At 43.6% G+C, this 15,155-nt stretch overlaps 1 protein-coding gene and 1 long non-coding RNA gene across 2 annotated transcripts in view; both read left to right on the forward strand.

Moving 5' to 3' along the window:
* Nucleotides 1–10,681, forward strand: part of sash1a (SAM and SH3 domain containing 1a) — a 168,919-nt gene extending 158,238 nt beyond the window's left edge. Inside the window, exons 17-20 of the mRNA XM_061091561.1 lie at nt 163–291; nt 2,719–3,764; nt 7,947–8,078; nt 8,749–10,681. Of these exons, the coding sequence (XP_060947544.1) occupies nt 163–291; nt 2,719–3,764; nt 7,947–8,078; nt 8,749–9,009 (1,568 nt within the window). The 3' untranslated portion in view covers nt 9,010–10,681. The remainder of the gene's footprint in view (nt 1–162; nt 292–2,718; nt 3,765–7,946; nt 8,079–8,748) is intronic.
* LOC133024596 (uncharacterized) lies at nt 5,398–6,562 on the forward strand. Its single transcript, XR_009683120.1, has 3 exons — nt 5,398–6,010; nt 6,130–6,223; nt 6,315–6,562. It is a non-coding gene; the product is annotated as an uncharacterized LOC133024596 (long non-coding RNA).
* Nucleotides 10,682–15,155: the final 4,474 nt, after the last annotated feature.

Below are 15,155 nucleotides of genomic sequence, written 5' to 3' on the forward strand. Positions count from 1 at the left end.
CCCTGACAATTTGATTGGTCCGAACAACTTCTGTTCGTCACCCCCCAACGGAGCGACTCCAGGCCGAACTTCCCGACCAAAAATGTTGTGGGCGGGGCTAAGTTCGTCTGGCACCCAGGCTAGTAAAATGACTCTATCCTCTGTGTTTCCCTGTGTTCTCAGGCAGCAGTGACCCGGAGCGCAGCGGCCTGTCGGGCTCCCAGGAGAAGCTGCTCTCCGAGGGACTGGGTCTGGTGGGAGACTCCCCTCGGGACTCCGGCTGCTACGAGAGCAACGAGAACCTGGAGAATGGTAATGACAGCTCTGCTTAGTCTAGACCAGCGTTACCCGAGGACCTAGCCTGTGTCTAGCAGTGACTCCTCCACCTCCTTTTTTCCCTCCCATCCTTTCCGGGCTCCCACCTCCGCTCCATCTCTTGCCAACCTTCTGCATTCTAACAACCCGCCCATCGCACGCCTCTGGACCAGCATCCGCCCAATCACACCGCTCCTCCCTCGGCCACCCCCCCTCTAGTGGGGGTGCTGCTGCAGAGGAGGAGACCCTTTTGCCATTTCAAACCTTTTTATCTTTTTCTGTTCTTGCTGTTCCTTCACTCCTGCTTTCTTCGCTGCTCTTTCCATCCCGTAGGCATTCTGTATCATCCGCGCCACAGTCTGCTTGTAACTGAAAGGGAGCCAGGCCCCAGACCGCTAAGCCTAGTCCGCAATCCCTCATTGCTGGGGGAGCAGAGGGAGAGACCCTCCCCAATGCACAGAACTGTTCCACTTAGAACAAACTCACTGCCCAGCCACGGACTCAGATCCCCAGCTGCCCCCCCGCACGTGGGCTCGGGGCCGCCACACGGACACCAGGAGGACGCTGACGGGCGCCGAGAGTATTTCTGTTAAATGTTTTTAATTTAGGAAAAGAGCTCGAGGAGCAGCATGTCAACGAGAACTGTTTATTTGCAGTGGTGCTTCTTTAGGTTTTTTTTAAAGAAATGTCTAAGTCAGGTAAATGATTCACAGCTGCTTTGAGTCTGTGAAGACGTCACTCTCCTTGTGTTTATAGTCACCGTATTGCACAAACAATCCAACAGTATGTGCCTAAAAGAGATGTGGATACAAATATTTTTAACAATTGTAGTGTATAGATTGTAAGAGAGTTTTGATCATAGATCGATTATTTGTGAGATTTGTTTCTTGTTTAATTTTTGAAGAGTCTCTTCATACGACTGTAAGCTTTCTCCTCCGCTGAAGGAGCATTCTTTTTATTTTAACAGCTCCATAACTCATAAATCACTGCTTTGTCAAACCTTGTCTTTCTTTCTATATCTGTGGGGCTCCAGTGTAACGGCTGGATTGCCCCCGTTTGTGTGTGTGTGTGAGTGTGTGTGTGTATGTGTCATTCAGGTTCAACATAAAAGTGTGCAAACTGCCACGGTAGAGATTTCAGTTGTGGAATAAAAACCACAAAAGAGAAAAAAAAAAAGACTGGTGCTGCTTGCTTGTTTTTTCTGTTTCTTTCTTCTTTTCCTTCCATGCCACTAAACACTTTTCACAAACTACATAACATGAAGTAAACCTTCTGCATTTCTTCCTGCTCGTTCAGTGTTCCACAGTGCTGCTGCAAACAAAAAAATCAATGTTCAATATTTATTAGTGGGGAAAATAAAGAAAAGTTCAAACAAATCAATTTGAATTCACATTATGAAGGTAATTAGGATAAATACTAACACAGTATTAATTTCCCCTCGGGAGAACGATGGCACTGTCGAGCCCTGAATGTCTCGCTCTTTTAATCAAACGACTTTCTTCCACATATTTTCCTGTGACTATGTCATAATTCCTCCTCATATCATTACATGAACTCCTCTGTAATCTATCTGCTGTGGTGCATCATTTTCATATATAAACCTAATGTGGTGATGTGTCGGTCGATGAAATGATAAATACTTGGTACTCAGATTTAGCTTTAATCTTAAATCAGTGCACTTTTACTCATAAACGTGCACTTGTCCGGCTGCATAAATCATTCTCTCATTTTAAATACTATAAATTGATTTAAATATAGTAGAGTATCTCGTACACATAATTCATTATAATCTCCTCAATATGATAAAGCTTTATTTTGGCGTTTCTGGGAGCAGTCGAAACACTTCATGATGTTCGTCTTGAATTACTTTTCTATCATTCAACCATTTCAACGTCTCTGGTAAACCACACTATCTCTTCCATCCATTTCGCTCTGTAAGCCAAAGGAGAGATGGTAAGTTGCTTCAGCCTTTTTGTTCCAATGTTTCAGAAATATTCACATCGTTTTTATTTGGGATCGCTGCTATGACAACGACCAATCAGTCAGTTGTTCCCGCTTGTGGTTTATAGATAAGACTTGAGGATAAGAATGTAAAGTTTATGTGAGTGGGTTTTTTAATTTTCCAATGACTTCCCTCTGTCTGACTTTTTCAATTTTAATCAAACGTTATCCCGAGGCACTTTACAGAGAAAGTTTGAGACGGTGTTATATTTTAGAAATATACAAAAGTTCCCTCTGTGACACTGAGGGAAAACAATCATTTATTATTTTTAACATTTGTTCTAATGATTTGAACAGACATCACAAACTGAAGACTGAGGGATCTGTTTTTCTGGTGGAAACACTTTGAGCTTGTTTCACTTTGAGGAAACTTGTTTACAGCAGGTTGAGGACGAGTATTGAGTATTTTTTTCATTTTTGCAGGTAAGAGCAGGAAAACGTCCCGTTCCAGTCGTTCCTCGGGGGGTCTCCAGTCTCCGGACTACCCCACCCTGCCCATGACCCTTTCAACTGAGGCTCTGCAGCAGAACGGCAAGAACCAGCGCACTAAGTTCTCAAAGAGCTTCTTCATCAAACCCTCCCTCAAGGGCTTCAACCTGCTGGGGCTGCGCAAAGCCCCCCGGCGGTCCCCGATCCCATCAAGCCGCAGCTGCGAGGACCTGGACGGACCCCCGCAGCCCGCTGGACCCTGGAAACGCTCCCACTCTCTGGGAGACCTGCACTGGGAGCAGACTTATGAGCAGAAGAAGGATCTGGGCGTGGAGGTTAAACCTTCCGTGGAAAGGCCCAAATCAGACAGCAGTAGCTCAACCAAGGTGTTCAGAGGGGAGGGGTCCCCAGCTCTGAATGGGACCCCACCAGTGAGCCCTAAAGGAAGGGCTGAGAGACCACCCATACCCTCCCAGCTGCCTCTCCGGCCCCCTTGCCCCACAACCCAGTCCCCTACTCACCCAGAGCCCTTCTCCAGTCCTACTCCAAGTCCCCCATACTCCAGTGGGGAGCGGGTGATCCGGACTCACCCCAAAAAGCCCCCCGTCCCACCCCCCGTTCCCGCCAAAAAGTCCAGGGAAAGACTCGCCAATGGCCTCCGTCACGCCCCTCTCTCCCTGCCCTCCTCTCCGTCCCCCACTCCCTCCCCGACCCACTCCCTCACCCGCTCCCACCCGAGCAGCCCCCAGATCCGAAGTAGCAGCAGCAGCAGCAGCAGCAGCCCCTGCCCCCCCGCTCTGCCCGCCAAGTGCCCGAGCACCCCCGCCAGCCCCTGCGCCACCTCGTCGGCCTCGTCGTTCGGCGAGGAGTCGGGCACCCCCCCGGCGGTCCAGCCTCCGTGGCTCTCGGACCTCGGGGGCAAAGTGGCTGTTTCCAGAAAACTCTCCCATAACAAAATGAGCTGTGACCTGTTCACCGTGCTGGAGCAGCGGCTGGAGGCCGAGGGAATCGACCTGACGGAGGAACCCTACTCTGACAAGGTCAGTAGCAATCATCTCGAGAAAACTGAGAAACAATAACGTCCACATTACACAGGGGGCGACTTCTGGTTGTGTTGCAGTTTGATAACGTCCCGATATCTATTCGGTTCACACGTACACTTGAAGAAGATGCTGGAAATCTACAGAAAAAATTACTAACCTGATTTCTTAAGTAATTTATCTTTTTGCACTTTTTTAAACACTTTTGCAATAGGTACTAAGGTGTATAGACACACTGAGGAATTCTTTTCATCTTTAGATCAAGTCCATGAAGTCACTTTTCCATGGTTATTTAAAAAATGTGGATCTAAGACACCTTAGGGTTTCATGTCCTGCCTCAGACTTGTTTTGGTTTGACATCGTAACAGGCCTAACTTAACTTTGTCATAATTCGACTTCAGCTTAGATCCTAATTACTCCGTGTTCAGACCAACACTATCAGTGGTTGGCTTTGGAACTCATTTAATCTAAAAATAGACCCTAACCGAGTCTGTTACTTTCTGTGTGCAAATGCCTTTGTGTGTGTAGTGGCATGTATTTTTGAGTGACACTGCATGAAAAGAAGCGTTTGTGTCAATCTGTGTCGCAGAGAAGTGTTGGCACATCCTTCGGTTAACGACTTTCACACGTATCTGCAGGCAGCAAAGGAAACGCTCAGGGTTCCTGCAGTTGTCAAGCCTGTGAGCTGTTGAGATTTGACCCCCCCTGCTCCAACTCCTAGAGGACGCTTTCACATGCAAATGACAATGCTCTGAGCTTCACAAATGCAAATCAGTTTCCCTGAGAGCAGATAACACCAATGTGTAAGAGGCACCAACAAACTATCTGGCTGAGTAAACCAGGCTTAAAATAAATATTAAACCTGAAATCTTAAATTGTTCTTAAGTAAGTAAGTGTGCTATAATGAATTATATTGTATACCACGAACAAAGGTCAATGCAGTCAAAAGAAATGAAACAATGCACTTTATTTCAAATTTTTATTGTCATCCAATCCTAAATCTCAACAACTGTACAGAGTGGCACAGTCACTTTTTCAATTGTGCTGGTTAAATGCACAGAGGAAGTGTAAACCACACCTCTACCAGCAAATAAATGATGCTGGGTATGATCATCTGTGTCCTGTAAGCTCCAAACTTCTACTGGCTTTCCATAAAAATATCTGTCCTCCCAAAATACTGGCATCAAATTCACATGTCAATGGCAAACTAAGCTGTTCCATGAATTATAAATGGTACCTTTTCACCACTACTTTCAAAATTGCTATGAAACATTCATTGATTTAATGATTTAATAATAAAAATAGTAATATTTAATCCCCCATGGACTGCACAGTGACAAAACACAGCAGCCGGCTGTTTGGATACAACATACATCTCCACTCAGTTTGATTATTATTTTAAATATAAAGGAGACACAATATAGAGCTTAAATTCCTTCATAATTTGAACTTCAATTGTCTAATTGTTGTTATTAAACTTTCTCAGTATTCCATTAAAACAGTCAACACTTTTATCCAAAGCGACTTACGATAAGTGCATTCAACTATAAGGTTACGAACACAGAACAGCGTGAATCATGTGTGTAAATGTACTAAACGCCACAAAAAATAAACCTGGCCTCAGTCAAATACTTATCCCATATGAATTAACCGCTGCTCACGTCACCCGCTCGCGTCATCAGCTGATGGACTCGTCCAATCAGAGCCTCGTAAACGCCGTGCAGCAGCGTCGAGTGTCCCGCAGACAGGAAGCGGGTCGTGTTTAGCTTGTCCCGTACGAGTGACTCTGTCTTCGGGGTAAATAACTTGCTGAAGTCGACACGACGCTGTTCCCTGGAGGAGAAGATGAGTGCGTGTGGAGGCAGAGCCGCGGGCCCGGTGTGGACGAGTCGAGGCGGAGAAGACGGGCGCACAGTCCCTGAGTTACGGTGAGCTAGAGCCGCCATGCTAACCACTAAGCTAACTGGTACATCTGAAAGCATGTCCGCCACTCTTTGGGATAGCGAGAAAGTTGCTTAAATACGAATACAGCATCGAGTGCTGGAGCAGATCTAGTGCATGTGTAAATATGTATGAATTACTTAGATGTAACAGTTTGTTCTCGTTAAGTTTTTTCATCAACGTGACTTTTTTCTGTATGTTTTCACAGCCTCACCCCCCCCCCCCCACACACACACAAACAAAGAGGCGTTAGGCTGAGACGCTGAAAGTCCGGATTTAAAGTGCAGAAAATGAAGCCATTGAATGTAAGTAACTGTTTATGAATTGTTTTGGTGTTTTTTTGCTGTGGATCTTCCAACGGTGATGCAGCGCGGCTATTTCCGTTTATTAATAATAAAGTCATGTTACATGTGTTGTTTTCCAGCTGCCTGTCCATGACGTACAAAGACACACTATGAGCCAGTATGATCCGACCAGACCTTACATCAGCATTGAGGAGTTGTCGGAGAAGAAAGAGGGTAAGGTTATATTCATTAAATAATTTTCCAGTTACATGTAAAGGTGTATGTTGTAATTGAACTGTGCTAATTTTACTGAATGTGTTTACAGCTGATTGAAGCGGGACAGATGACATGGATCCATCCTTCCACAGCCAGGAGTGCACCGACCTGTGTCCCACACTTCATATAAGACTGGAAGCTACACTGATCTCACAGCTACACACCACAGACGTCTACACACTGGAGAAGAGTCCCACAAAGAAGTCATGACCCAGAGGCTGCAGAGAAACATTTCAAGCCTCATCTGAGTTTTTGTACAATATTTTTGCTGTATGTAAATAAAGCTTTCACTCCACATATACCTTGTTCACATTTGTTCCCTGTACAATATGTTCACCTATAACATCAAGCATCACATGAATGTTTAGTTTTAATTAACTGCAGTGCTTTTGGTAAAGGCTTACTTATAAATAATAATAAATATTAATATATACATTTTTATTATAAATATTGTGTGGGAGGGGCTTACCCCACGTGCGGAATGCTGTGACCCCACGTGTGCACTGCAATGACCCATAAGGTGACCAATAGCAACACTTCTACCAACCAATCACGAGTGACATTAGTTTCAAGGGTCTGTGGTTTCCTCCAATGGTGAGTAGAGAGAGGTTCTAGCCAGCGGCTGGACTCCGATTCATATGCTAATTAGATCACACGTCGCGATCGGTCCGCGAGGCTCAGCGAGCCCCCCCGCGGCTCTCTCCTTTGTTCTCCAAATCCCCCTTAAGGTCCGCAAACGCCGATAGACCCACCTTGTCTTCACTGGCGAACGCCGAGGTAACATCATGGAAACAGTTGGTTACAGCAGGGGATTAGGCCTGTCCGTAGAGGTTCACTGTGACAATAATACTGCTTTTCGTCTAGTGTGAGGCGGTGAGTGTGTGTGCGAGTGTGTGTGCGCACAATAATAAATACACTGCCTGGAGCTGAGGGGGGAGAGACTGTGGGTTGAGTCTTACTATGATGCGGTTGGGACTGTTAAGTTTATGGGCTGGATCTTACAGAAGGCAGACAGGGGTTATAAAACCCTCTTGCCACTCGCCAAACCCCAGGCTGGGCCCCTTTAACACGGCAGAGCCCCCGACACAAACAACACACATATAACAGATGAGGTGAGAAGTAGCGTCTCACAACAAAGTCAGTCTGAGGTGGATCCACAGAGACGTCAGGCAAACTGCGGCTGTAGAGGCAACGTGTAGGTTCTGAGCAGTAATGTAGTCGTGGGGGTGAAAGGTCATGAAGGTAAAACAAATGATTTCTAACTGATTCCTCCCATTTGCTTATCAAACCCTGCAGTTCACTACTAGACGGGTTTCTGAGAGTTGAAACTTCTGCCAGGGGCTGATTGGCCACTTCAGCACCAAATTACATGTATTTAGAAAGAGAGGAAAAAATGTTGGATACGCCTGATTATTCGGATTCGCTCCAAAATTTGAATGGGTTCATCCTCGGGTCACGGTGCAGCCCTCAACAACATTTCATGGAAATCAATTTTTTTATAATCCAGCAAACAGACAAGCAAAACAACAGGAGAGAAAAAATTGCCCCAGGTAAAGGTTGTCTATAACAGTGAGAGTGTTTTAATGCATCAGAATTTCTTCTATGAAACATGGATTTTTGTGGTTTGGGTTTATTCTTATTTCCATATTCTCACCTTCTCTTTACATTTTCCCCCCCTCAGCATGGCCGCTGTGGGATCCCCCAGCCGCTGGTGCAGCGTTACTCTGAAGACCTGGAGCAGCCCGTGAAGGACGTGGCCTCCACCATGGACCAGCTCCGAGTCAAAGAGCTGCGGAAACAGCACCGCATGGCTGTAAGGCAACAACACCGACTTCCCTTCAGTGCTTCAAATCAATGACGACTGTTTTTTGAGTTACAGAGCTTTAGATTAATGCTTAGTGAGCGTTTCATAGATGAGGAAATCTAACAATGCAGGCGTGACAAAAGAAAATAAATTTTTCCTGTATTCAAAACTGGCGCCATCATTGAGGAACAAAGCAAATTGTGATTTAATATTTAAAACCTGGCTACGTGTGAAGTTAAAGTTTTTTTTTACTACGGTATATCCCGCCTATAGTGTATTCATATTTATATATATTTATATTTTTATCCTGCTCATAGTGTATTCATCGTTCTTATATCTTTACAATTCCTGTTAATACTGTAATATTCCATATATATTTCTTACTGTACAGATCTTATTTATTTACATTTTCACTTTAATATGCACAAAACTCTGCACTTTTACTGCCTTTTTTTGCACTTCTGGTTAGATGCTAAACTGCAATAAGTACTTGTACTGTGCAATGACAATAAAGTTGAATCTAATCTAATCTAATTTTATATATAAGTATCCTAAAATTGACTTAAAACTTTAGAAAGTGTCTCGACTAAAAATAAAAATATTTATTAAATTCATCTGAAAAAAGAAAACTACAAATCTCTATTTTCAGAGATGTAACTGATGTCGTCTTGTCCCTCAGATCCCGTCTGGAGGTCTGACCGAGATGTGCCGAAAGCCCCTCCCCTCGGGTAACATCAGCACAGTCCCCGATTGGCTCGTCTCCATCGGCCTGCCCATGTACGCCGCCTCCCTGGCGGCGGCGGGAATCGACTCGCTGGGTCGCGTGGCCTCGTTAACGGAGAGCGGCGTGTGGGAGGCTGGCGTCCGGGACCAGAGACACGTCCGCCGGCTGGTCAGCGAGGCGAGATCGGTCGGCGTGCCCAGAGAGGTGAAGTCCTAACCACGTGGGCGGAGTCCGGGTTGGATAACAGGTGTCGACTCACTGGTCAGTACCGCCTCATTTAAAGATGGCGGCTGAAGGCAAATTGGCCTCGGGACTGAACTAAACACCCAGGCGACTACAGGACTTCCTGTCTCCTGTCTGAAGACTCAAAGTGGGCCGTCGTGCTCTCTGATGATTTTTGTCCCCATCACTCTTAACTTTTGAAATGTTTACGCCACTGAGGAATTTTCCCTCAACAGCTCAGACAAGCTATCAGAGGCCTTTTTGAAGATTAGACTGTAGACTGTGGGATGGCTTCCACTCTGCAGACGCCCTCAAAGTCTTAAAATAAAAGACTTGGATCTGCCTTTAAGGAGGATAGCACACTCTTTTGTAGGATGGATGATTTCTTTCCTTTTTTTCTAAATACAGAGAGACGGTTTAGCTCCTGCCTATTTCATAAGTGCTTCATTTTCAACTCTTCTCGTGGCAAAGCAGCATTATCCGAAGGGGTTTCCTAAAGACGACGCCAGAACTCACCCTGGACTTCTAATCCACTGAAGACAAACAAAGGAGGAAGAGGTGGTTTTGAGATGGCCTATTTTGTATTATGTCTCTGTATTATAGCGATGAATATCTTCATTTAAAAAAACGATTTCTATGTTAAAAGAACATTTGTGTTTGCCTTTTGAACGTTGCAGCTCTCAGTCATTTCTAAGCTGAAACAGCACCCTTCTCTTTCACATTATATCCACGTTTTCCTGCATATCTCGGGTGCACCTCCAGTTTGAACACGAGCACAAACAGAAAGCTGTGTTTCTCGCCCCGGGTTTTTCTCCGCAATCAACAAATACTACCCCTGCGTATCCGTGGATGTTTTTTAAGTTGCCTTAGCAATATGAACGAATGCCTGGAAGATATGGAACATACAGTAGAGTTGACGTTACTTTGACCGAGACTGAACTGCGCTGAATGTGTCCGAGTCTGAGGAGTAAACGAGGCGCGGATTTTGTCAACGCACGCCAGATAAATCGCGAAGCTCAGACGATGAATCACAAAACTTTCGGGGAGGACGCGACAAAAGTCCTCACTGCTCGAGCACATGTTCACGGGGAGGGAGGAGAGAGTCAAAATGTTCCAGCTGATAACTGGATTTGGGGAATTTTTACAGACTCTCTACACATGAAAAATTAGCTTCACAGCTGGATAATAAGCTGTTTTGGGACTTTTTCTTTTTTTAACACATTATACTGTAGCTGTAATTGTTGCCAGTGGGAAACTCTTCATTGGGAGCTGCGGGTGGAAGGTGGGAGCAGTCGTATCAGGTGACCTCCGAGGTCTGCACACGGTTTCACACTCTATGGTCTTGAGGAATCAGGGAAACACAGACTGTACAGGGAAACACTGAGTCAGGTCGGTCTGTTGCAGAAACAACTACTTTGGGCCAAAAATCTAAAAACTGAAAACAACCAGAATCTCTTTCATTTGCACACAATTGATCTAACAAATAATCTTTCTTTGTGTAGTTTTTTTCCCCTCCCAGTGAAGTTCGATCTTTCACAACCAGAAACTGAACTGGTTATTCCACGGATTTCATATTTTAAAAAAGAAATTGACCAAGTGTTATTGTTAATGTTGTTTTTTTTGCAGTGGGCACTTGATAGATAGATGTTTGATGCCTTTTTCTTCTTCTTCAATCAAAGTGGTGCTCTGGGAAAGTGTGGGGGGGGGGGGGTCACCATTAAAAAAACAAAAAACAAGTGTTTTGTAATGAATGAAAATACTGACACTGTAAATGCACTTTAGAGGGTAAATCTAGCTGTTTTTATAGGTGAAATTGGCTTCATTTAATGGACATTCGTTGTCAGGTATTATAAAAGGGTTTCAGTGGGTAACGCTGGTATTTTTAATTTAGTGTTGAGTTCCCGATGCCAAGTTTGAATAACCATTCACGAGTTAACCAGTTCCAGTGACTTACTTCCAGTTTGTTTTTGCAGTCTTATAAAAATAAAAATTCTTGATTACATATATGAAATGCTTAGTAGAAGTTGCACATTCTGTATATGTAATTGATATTTAATTAATAACTTATTTTTTTGCTCTTTTTGCCACATCAACTGTAATTAGCTGTACTATATGAATAGCAATACCTTCCTGCATAATGCATATTGCTTTAGCCAGTGAGGAGCTGCAGTATGTAATGTAAAATATGTGTACAAATTATTTTATTTGGTTTTCATCTGCCTAATGATTGTCCATACAGATTTGCTTGTGTATTGAAACAACAAAAGTAATGTCCATAACTATTTGTCATTCTTAAATATAATAAAAACTGTTTCTTGCCATAAGCTGTTTTCCTCCAGTTTATCGCAATGCACGCACACACACACACTCTCTCTCACAGACACACACAGGTTATTCAGCAGTCACTAAAGAGATAATAAAAATAAGAACATGCAAAGAAATAGAAATGGAGAGATTTCTGGCCTCCTGCCTCTTATGGTCATTGTGGTAAACTATAACTGGCCTGTTAATAAAATCTAAATTATATAGTTTATAATTAAAAATGAAAAAGTATCTATACACAAAAAAAGAACAATAATACCAGACTTGATTTGATTCTAACTGGTCTGTCAAACATGGTATTATTTCATTCTTAGCTCCTATAAATTGCAGACGATATAAATGTTCTTGGGTTTGGTCAAAAGGAAAATTATAACCAATATGCTTCTTTTACTGTGCTGGACTGTGTAAAATCGTCTGAGATCACAGCGCTTAGCAACTTTTCCTTGTTGCGTCTAGCATGTAATTCCTCATTTAGTAAACAGACTTTCTCTGGAGAAACACCGACAGTTGCTCTTTGGCTCTGGTCGCAGTGCAGCTGTTGTCAATGGAAACATGTTAAAGGTTTTTTTTGATTCGTTCCAAATAGGCGCTCGCCAGAGCAAAGACCCCAAATTGATGAAATACAGAATCTGAGAAGTTTGTACTTGGATACTTGGCTGCAGTATGGGTCATAAATCCTACCTTTTCCATGTTACTGGATGGGACAAGGACCAAATTAAAAAGTCAAATAAAATGTTCTCAATGATGGCGTCTGTCATTTTAAGTAGTTTTTATCACACTAATGTTTGCCAAATGTTCATTTTCCAATAAGTTTCCTTTTTGATTAGTTATTTGATGCTATAAATTCAGGGTAAAACTTAATGATTGACAGCCAACATGTACAGTTTATTTCTGGAGAGTGGGAGGAAGTCTATGCTCTGTCCTAATTTTGCTATTGGCTAGTAGCTGCTAGTACTTTACTTATTTTGCTTTACCCAGCAGTAATGAGCAGTTTGCCTCCACCTCTCTACTCTGTCCACAACAGATATAATTGCTTATCCAATTTAAAATAAAAAGGTTAAAAGACTTAAGCATGTTTACAGTGCATTTGTGTCAGTGTATGATAATTCACCCCACAACAAGAGGTAGAATCACAGTATATATCCCTGCAGCATGCACAGATACAAACTGCTGACACCTATTTGCATGAACATGGACCTTGTTCCAGTGCTTTGTCAGAATTGAAGACACTGTTTACTGAGCCTGGGTGAGACTTTACAAATTCAGAGGAACTTCAAACCTGCATCAAACATCTGGACTTATAACATTTTAAACATCTGTCTGTGAGAAGTTTGAGTGAGTTTCTTCCAGGCGCTCCACTTCTCCTCTGAGGTCCAGAGTTGGTGCTACTGTTTTAATTGTCCTCCCTCCCAGCCGGACTGATGGATGATGTGCAATAAAAAGGATACGAGCAGATATGATTGGGTTTAAATCCCATGGCCACGTGTTTTGATTAGATGAAACCTGATAGACTGTGGTGACCTCACTGACATCTATAGGACTCCCGTGCTCCGGGCTATAAACCTATAATGAATCCAGCCTTATTGTGCCTTGTTTGCATGATGCAGCGTTCTGTGCTGTTCTATTTACAATCCATGCACCTGTGGAAAAGCCAAGGTATAGCGGCCCTCAACTGAATGATGCCCGTCTTCTTTATTACATCTGGTCTTGGAAGCCAAACGGTTCTTTACAGCCGCAGTCGATGCCTCAACAACTGTAGCTGTCCCCGGTGAAAGTGCGCCAGCTGAGCTCAACGGCTTCTTTTCGCCTCTTAAGTGCAGGTGTCGTCTAATGGTGGGTTGTGGCCGTGCTTAGGAAAGATATATGACTCAGTTTCCTAACAGCCGGCCCCCAGGGGAAAGAGACAGTTAAACACACACGTGGCAACTCATTGACAGACCCTTACCCTTAAGCATCACAAGTTAGTGCCCAACCCAAATACTTATTCCTATTCAAACCCTGAAACTAAGGGAGAGGCCTCAAAAAGTGATCTCAACTCTTGGAGACCTTGGAGTTTTTGTCCACATGAATTTGCTGCCTCCAGACCTGTTATCCCTCAACACTGTACTGATGGTAAGTTTCTGACCACCAGCAGATATCAGGGATGTACAGTATGTGTGCCTCAGGGTCATCAGTTGTTTTCGACCTTTAAATAACGAGACACCCTCTGCTGAGGCCAACCCACCAGACAGAATGTGAGTAGGACACGGAATAAATGAGTGAAAGTGAACCAAAGATTCTATGGAATGTGTTCATCGGTGAACTCGGTAGTGTGTGTTTGCATGTGTGACGTGTGTGAAATGAACGATGTTAAATGAATAACCACTTTACTGGCAACACCTCCGTCATTAAAACCGTCCTGTCTGCTCTCTTGATCTCCGTCAGACCTTTTGTATAAACACTTGAAACATTGATACACCTCTTCATTAGTGTTAGACGCTGTGTTTTCTCATGACTGTTGTAAATACCATCTCGGGCATCTGTTGAACTTCCGTCCTGGAAGAGGGATCCCTCCTGTGTGACTCTCTCTGAGGTTTCAGAATTGTATTTCCCTTCATTCTTTTTGAGGATTAAAGCAGGAGTTTTCAACTGGTTTTGTCCCAGGGACCCCCATTCTGACTAGAAAGTAATCCGCGGCCCACTGATTTGCCTACGTGTGTGTGTGTGTGTGTGTGTGTGTGTGTGTGTGTGTGTGTGTGTGTGTGTGTGTGCGTGCGTGCATGCACGTGGATAGAAGGAAGTTTTAACATTGGGTTTTCCATGTTGGTTTTATTTAAAAACCTCAAACAAATCTAGATATATCTACTTAAAAACCTCAAACAAATCTAGAAAAATCTGTGAAAAAACAACAAAAACGGTTGATTTTCAGTGCTTAAAAATTGAAAACAAAATCTAAATGCAGTTTGTAGTTGTACTGCATTTCAGAACCATAAGTACATCAATATATTACATTCATGACTTAAATGTACAGACATGTAGCTGACATGTTGAGAGAACGTTAAAGTAACGGTGATCAATAACAATCAACATAAACTGGGGCTACAACTGAAGAGGGAAGATGCAAAGTAATGCAGAATATGTCACAAATGATAATCTTACAACCTCATGATCACCAGCACCTTTATATTATTTTAGACATATTTCTTATTTTAGATATTTTTCACGATATTCAAGAGTAATCTGGAAATGTGTTGAAATATCAAAGCGAATTTTGCGGACCCCCTGCAATGCCGTCGCGGACCACCAGGGGGCCGCGGACCCCCGGTTGAAAACCCCTGGATTAAAGGCAAAGGATGTCACACACAAAACAAAAGAATTGAAGTCCAAACACTCATCGCACTTCGGCTTCTTTTCAGCACACAGCAGATCTACAAACCTTTCCCCAAGTGGTCGATGATACAACTTGTTCCACCATGTGTCTGTCGGCGTCTTAGGTTTTGTTTGCAAATTATAAATAAACCATATTAGACTCACACTGTCATCAAACTGTCAGAGTTTGGGCAAATGAGAAGGCTTCACTCCTGTGGAAATTGGAACTTTAAATGCCACAGAGCTCCAGCCTGACTCTGTGTTGAGGCTCGTTTCAATGGATGACCACAGGCTGCATGCACCGTCTGTTCCTGGACACCGGGAGGCGCTGTTTTACGCACACGCACCCCGGACACAAGTCCTCCTTTGCATGAGGTGGAAGTTTTGCCTCTTTCCACGTTCAGTAATCTGACACCTTCCCCACCTCCCAAAAGAGAAAGAGCCGGAGCAGAAGGATGGATCCTTAACTC

The sequence above is a fragment of the Limanda limanda genome, chromosome 18 (assembly GCF_963576545.1).
Source record: "Limanda limanda chromosome 18, fLimLim1.1, whole genome shotgun sequence".
Lineage (NCBI taxonomy): Eukaryota > Metazoa > Chordata > Actinopteri > Pleuronectiformes > Pleuronectidae > Limanda > Limanda limanda.